Below are 7,342 nucleotides of genomic sequence, written 5' to 3'. Positions count from 1 at the left end.
TTTTCATTCCTTTCCTTTCATTTGAAAAGTATGAAAGATTGGATATTTTACCATTCTTTACAGTCTAATTGGCTATGTTGTGATGTTTGTAAGATTTTAATTCTTTCTAGTGGCAGGAAAATATGGGAAACAGGAAAATATGAAATCTAGCTTTATATTGAGAGCATGGACTCAATGTTCCCATATAGGAAAGCATATTGCTGTTACCTGCAGGGATACCATGGGAATATAGCAGGTGATGACTGGTGTTCAGCATGTCAATCCACCAGTATAATAACTCTCTAATGAAGAAGCTCCAATTGGAATAGACTATGAGGGTCACAGACTATAAATGACCAGTTGCTTCTGTCTGTAAATTCTCTCACCTGCCACTAAATTCCTTATGTAATAACAGCTTACCTAATAACTCCTCAAAGAGTTCCAGACAATAGAATCAGAAGGTTCGTTCCCAAACTCCTTTTACAAGGCCTTAATTACCTAGGTATCCAACACAAAGGCACAGCTAAGAAAGAGAACTACAGGCCAATATTCCTTATTAACATTAATGTTAAAAATACCAGCAAATCAAATCCAAGAACACATCAGAGAAATCATCCATCATAATCAAGTAGGCTTCCTCCCAGAGATACAGGGATGGTTTAACATATGAAAATCTATCAATGTAAACCACCATATAAACAAAATAAAAAAAAATAAAAACATGATCATCTCACTAGATGAGGAAAAGGCCTTCAACAAAATGCAACACACTTGGAGAGATAAGGCATAACAGGAACATACCCAAGTATAATAAAAAGCAATATACAGTAAACCAACAGCCAACTTCAAACTAAATGGCTAGAAACTCAATGTGATTCCTCTAAAATCAGGAACCTGACAAGGCTATCCACTCTCTCCATATCTCATCAGCATTATACTTCAAGTTCTAGCTAGAGCAGTAAGACAACAAAAAGGAGATCAAGGGGATACAAATTGGAAAGGAAGAAGTCACATTTTCACTATTTGCAGATGATATGATAGTTGAAATAAGTGGCCAGAAAAACTCTTCTAGGACACTCATACAGCTGATAAGCACCTTCAGCAAAGTGGAATACAAGATTAACTCAAAAGAATCAGTAGCCCTATTACATACAGATGATAAATGGACTGAGAAAGAAACCAGAGAAACATCACCCTTGCATGAGCCACAAACAAATAAAATATCTTGGGGTAAATCTAACCAAACAAGTGACAGACCTTCACAGCAAGAAAATTTCATCTTTAAAGAAAGAAATTGAAGAAGGTACCAGAAAATGGAAATATCACTCATGCTCTTGGATTGGTACAATAAACATAGTAAAAATGGCAATCCTGCAAATATCAATTTACAGATTCAATGTAATCCCCATCAAAATACTGATACATTCTTCAAAGACAGTGAAAGAATAATGCTCAAAATTATATGGAAAAACAAAAGAACAGGATAGGCAAAAAAAAAAAAAAAAAAAAAAAAAAAAAAAAAAAACCTGTACAATAAAGGAACTTATGGAGCCATCGCCATCCCTGACTTCTAGCTCTATTATTGAGCTATAGTCCTGAAATTAGCTTGGTATTGACACAAAAAAATGGACAGGTGGACCAATGGAATAGAATTGAAAAACCCTGATATTAACCCATACTCCTATAAAAAGCTGAATTTTTTACAAAGAAGCGAAACTTATTCAATGGAAAAAAATGAAAGCATCTCCAACAAATGATGGCATAACCAGAAGCTGGGGTGTAGAAGACTGAAGAAAGGTCCATATATTTCACCATACACCAACTTAGGTCCAAATGGATCAAAGACCTCAACATAAATCGAGCCAAAGTGAAACTCTTAGAAGTGAAAGTGGAAGGATCCCTTGAATTAGTTGTCACAGGAGATCACTTCCTGAACATAATACCAGTAGCACAGAAACTGAGATTGACAATTAATAAATGGGACCTCCTGAAACTGAGAAGCTTCTGTAAGACAAAGAACACAGTCAGCAAGACAAATGGCAGCCCACAGAATGGGAAAATATCTTTACCAACCCTGCATCTGACAGAGGGCTGATCTCCAAAATATACAAATAACACAAGAAACACTGAATAAATCAAATCAAAAATCGGGTTACAGAACTAAACAGAGAATTCGCAACAGTAAATCTAAAACACCTAAGAAAGTGCTCAACATTCTTAGCCATCAGGGAAATGCAAATCAAAACAACTCTGAGATACCATCTTACCCCTGTCAGAATGGCTAAAATAAAAAAGATCAATGACAGTTTATGCTGGAGAGGACTTGGAAAAAGGCAAACACTCATCCACTGTTGGTGGGAGTTCAAACTCATACAGCCACTTTGGAAATCAGTATGGAGGTTCCTCAGAAAAATAGGACTCACTCTACTGCAAGATATAGCAATTCCACTCTTAGGCATATACCCAAAAGATGCACATTCATACAACAAGGATATCTGTTCAACTATGTTCATAACAGCATTATTTGTAATAGCCAGAACCAGAAAGCAACCTTGATGCCCCCCAACTAAAGAGTGGATAAAGAAAATGTGATACATTTACACAAAGTATTACTAAGCAGAAAAAACAATGAAATCTTGAAATTCACAGGCAATGGATGGAACTAGAGGAAACTAACCCAAGTGAGGTTACCCGGTCACAAAAATACAAATATGGTATGTACTCACTCATATATGGATTTTAAACATAGAGCAAAGGATCACCATCCTACAATTTACACCTCCAGAGAAGCTAGAATACAAGAAGGTCCCTAAGAGAGACATAAATGCTTCCCTTGAGAGGGGTAAGGGACAAGATATCTTGAGCAATTTGGGAGCAGGGTATAGGGGAGGGAGAGTCAGGAGAAAGAGAACAGGAGAAGATGAGGGGAACAGAGGACATAAGAGAGCAGGAAGATTGAGTCTGGGGAAAAATAGAGGAGAGCACAAAGAAAAGAGATACCATAATAGATGGAGTCATTATAAGTTTAAAGAGAAATCTTGCACTAGGGAAATGTCATAGATTTACAAGAATGACCCCAACTAACAATCTAAGCAATAGTGGAGAAGTTCCCTTAAATGCCATTCTCCAATAATGAGATTGATGACTACCTTATATGCTATCCTAGAGTCTTCATCCAGTAGCTAATGGAAGCAAACACAGGCACCCACAGCCAAACTCTAGGAATCCAGTTGCAGAGGGTGAGGAGTTATGAACAAGGAGTTAAGAGCAGGCTGACTTGAACAAGAGGGAACTCATGAACCCTACACTGATAGCTGAGAAACCAACCTAGAACCTACCCAGACCCACTGAATGTGGGTGTCAGCTAGGGGACCTGAGCAATCTATCAGGCCTCTGGTAGTAGATCAGTATTTATCCCAATTATACAAATGGACTTTGGGAGCCCATCCACATAGATGGATACACCCTTAGCCTACACACATGGTGGAGAGCCTATGGCCTGCTCCAAATGACATGACAGACTTTGAAAATCCCCCATGGAAGGTCTCAGAAGGTCTCACTCTACCTGGGGAGCAGAAAGAGGATGGAGTATGGGGTTGCAAGGATCAAGTGAGGAGAAGAGGGAGAGTGAACTGGGATTGACATATTAAATGAAAAGCTTGTTTCTAATTTAATTTTTAAAAAGAATTAATACTGGGATATCTTTTATTATTCAGACTTCTATAGTATTCTCAGTCACAAAGACAAATAATTTTAGACTTCAGAAAAAAATTCAAGGCAAAATATTGCTGCTGGGCATGAATATACAAGGACAAACTTTCAAGTATTTATTGTTGATTCAAGGTCAGATTGAAGCAACTTTGGTAGACATAACTCCTGCTATAATGGACTTTCTGAACATACTTCTGATCTCAAGTGTCAGCCAACATGCTATTTATTGCTTGCTTAAGGCATGAATTTCCATGTCATTCTCTATCTGGGAACCCTGACCAACTCAAAGATATGTGCACAGCCAAGTGGTACTCACTCTCTGGTCAGCACAACTTCCCTAGCCTGAAAGAAACTGTGTGATTTGTCGTGTCCTATCTATACATAACCTTCTATCAAGATGGCCCCATATCATGTACATATTCTAGAAACGAATGATACCCAGTTCATTATAACATAAAAATTCATGAAGTTAGGAGGCAAAATGTTCTGGAGTAGACTTGAGAAGTTGGGGAAAGAGGATAGGGGATTTATGTACACATACAAAATATTCATATAAGAAATAAATATTGCAATTTTAGAAGTATGTTTTATTGTCTGCTCACTTTTATAATTTTAATGAAAATTATATCAGTCTAGTAATTACTTGTATGTTTCTTAGGCGTATTTTTCTAGATTCATAATAATATAATAAAGTACTTATCATAAAAATATTTTCTCAGAAACTGAACTATTTCCTATGATGGTCTTATAGGACATCTTTAAAATTTTACATGGATCTTTATTCAGTTTATTTGGATTTCTTTTTCACAATGTTCCAATATAAATATTATAATGATAAGAAAGATTTTTTCCAGAGATATTTTCCTTGATATTTTGCCTAGTGAATGACTCTGTTTCCCTTTATTACTATAGCCCCAGGGTCTGGATATGGGGACAACCTACACTGAAAATTCATATATTTCATTTATCCTTTATTTGTGAAGTACAATCATACAAGTCAATATCTCGGCATGCTTTTTTCTTAGTTATGTCAGAACTAATGTATTTGTTATATTCACAAAGCTTAGTGCATAATAGTATCAAGTGTCACCAGTGTGAATTTTTGTGATCTCTGCACCACAGATATTTGTGACTTTATTTCCATCATAAATATGAGGGTTTTCTTAAAAATATAGGTCATGGGATTTTATGAACTGATACAGGAGAATTTTCTGAGCACTTTGCAGCTGTATTTACTACTGGTAAGAAGATCAAAAAGCCTTCATCTTCTCAAGCAGACAAAAATGAGATGATTCTGTATACGAGGTCTCAATGTCAAACATACAGAGAAGTATCCTTGAAGCAGAGAGAGATATGATATTCTTGGGCAGATAGGTATAGACCTATCTGTAAATCCCTGCTGAAAATCTAGGCAACATGAAAATGCAGAGAAAAATGTTATGGTCATCTTGCAGTTGATAAACAAAGATAAGGCATGGGCCAATATTATTTTTATTAAAGGTAATACAATTGTTTTATATATTTCCATGTAGTGGATCAAACATTGTGCTTATTTATTCAGACATACTATCCTATTAAATGTCAGGCCAAATCAACCAAGTAAATATTTCTAATGTTTTGCATAAGAGGTTGTTTTTAACTATTGCATTATTATAGTTGGAAAAAGATTTCATAGTGGATATTCCATGAAATTTTTTTCTCATGGCTATAAGATAGGCATTGATTTTTTTGCTACTTATATCTCTAGTATAATATCTCAGACAAGGCATTGGATACTAATAATTTGGTTTTTCCAAGACTGACAACCTCACATTTAAGGTACATCCAGGTATCAGGTATAGTGCTCGTAATTGCTATTCTTCCATATTAACTCTGGTATTGAGTATCCTTATCAATTATTCCCTTGGTATTCCACAAAAAAAACTTTTTATTTCTATTGTTCCTAATACCTAAGAACAATTAATTTGTGTTAGATATAAGTATCATGAAGTTATTATTAACTTTAACGTTTAATGAAAAACGAGGCCATGGATTATAAAGACATCAAGAAGAAATATATATTATGATTTTGAGGGAAGAAAGGGAAAGGCAAAATATTTCATCATACTCTAAAAAAATCATAGTAATTAATAATGATAATAAAACCATTGAAAGTATAACTTGTCTTGCACACAGGAAAATGATCTAAAATTATATTAATTTATGAAGTAGTATTGCATGTGAATTATATAGCATAATAATATTTATTTAAATACTAAATTGACATCTTATTTCTTGCAGCATACACTCCAAATTGACTATAAATTAGTCATATAACCAATGCATGATGACAGATTTTTCCTTTTTAAAATAACTGTTCAAATAAACCAGACATGAAATAATTATAAATCAAGTATTTCTCAAGGATACAGGTTTTAAATTTCACATGCTCAAAAAAAAAATTGAGTTAATTGGCCAAGTTAACTGTAGACTTAATTTTTCCAACAACCTTCATGAATGCATTTTTGACCTCTTTGTTCCTCAGGCTGTAGACCACAGGATTTAGCATGGGAATGACCATGGTGTAAAACACAGATGCAACTTTGTCTGTCTGCATAGAATGGCTGGAGCTAGGCTGTAAGTACATGAATATGAGTGACCCAAAAAAGACTGATACAGTGATGAGGTGGGATGCACAGGTAGAGAATGCCTTCTTCTGTGCACTGGCTGACCGCATCCTTAGGATAGCAATGAAAATAAGCAGGTAAGTGTTCAAGATAACCAAGAGAGTGAAAACAACATCCAATGTAGCCAAGATAAGGAGTGTAATCTCATTTGTGTAGGTGTCAGAACAAGAAATGTTCAACAGTGGGGGGATGTCACAGAAAAAGTGATTTATTATGTTAGAAAGACAAAAGGAAAGACGAAATGCAAGGCCCACATGGATGGAAGATTGCAAGATTCCACACATATAACAGCAGGTGACAATTAGGATGCAGGTGGTACTTGTCATAGTGGTAGTATAATGCAGCGGTTTACATACTGCTGCATGACGGTCATAGGCCATTGAGGCCAGAATCAAACTTTCAATAGCAATAAAGGCTACAAAGAAAAACATCTGGGCAGCACATGCATTGTAGGATATAACCTTATTTCCTGTGAGCAACCCAACTATTACTTTTGGGGTGATTGCTGATGCATAAACACAGTCCACCAGAGAGAGGTTACTGAGGAAAAAGTACATGGGAGTGTGGAGTCGGGAGTCCAGCACAATCAACATGATCATTCCAAGATTCCCAACCAGTGTGATCAAATAAATGAGTGTGAAGACAGTAGACAAAGGTATTTGCAGTCCTGGTATATCTGTTAGCCCAACAAGAATAAATTCTGTAACCTCAGAAATATTCTCCATCAGTATCATTTGGGAATGATCATGACAAGTTCCTAGGACAAATAAAGAATATACTATTTGAGTATCTCAAGAATTCTAAACTATGACCAGATCTTTTACTCATTTATTTCTCAAGTGAAGGACACTGTTTAGAAGATGTTGAGCTGCATCCTGGGGAACTCTGGGCAGTTTTCTCATATGGAAATGATACAAAATAACACTGAACTTCTTTTTTGCTGAAAACGAGTACTATATCTATGGAGCTTAATTCCACGAAATACA

The 7,342-nt window shown here is 35.6% G+C and overlaps 1 protein-coding gene across 1 annotated transcript; it reads right to left on the bottom strand.

Moving 5' to 3' along the window:
* Nucleotides 1-6,136: 6,136 nt before the first annotated feature.
* On the bottom strand, nt 6,137-7,090 carry LOC127227769 (olfactory receptor 5B12). Its single transcript, XM_051192110.1, has one exon. It carries the CDS (start codon nt 7,088-7,090, stop codon nt 6,137-6,139), a length of 954 nt encoding a protein of 317 aa, XP_051048067.1.
* Nucleotides 7,091-7,342: the final 252 nt, after the last annotated feature.

Source organism: Phodopus roborovskii, unplaced genomic scaffold (assembly GCF_943737965.1).
Source record: "Phodopus roborovskii unplaced genomic scaffold, PHOROB, whole genome shotgun sequence".
NCBI lineage: Eukaryota > Metazoa > Chordata > Mammalia > Rodentia > Cricetidae > Phodopus > Phodopus roborovskii.
The sequence above is the reverse complement of the archived record's forward strand: the minus strand, read 5'-3'. Positions and strand labels throughout refer to the sequence as shown.

Bases quoted from the DNA above. Each gene is read 5' to 3' on its own strand.
- LOC127227769 (XM_051192110.1), bottom strand. From the start codon at position 7,090: ATGATACTGATGGAGAATATTTCTGAGGTTACAGAATTTATTCTTGTT.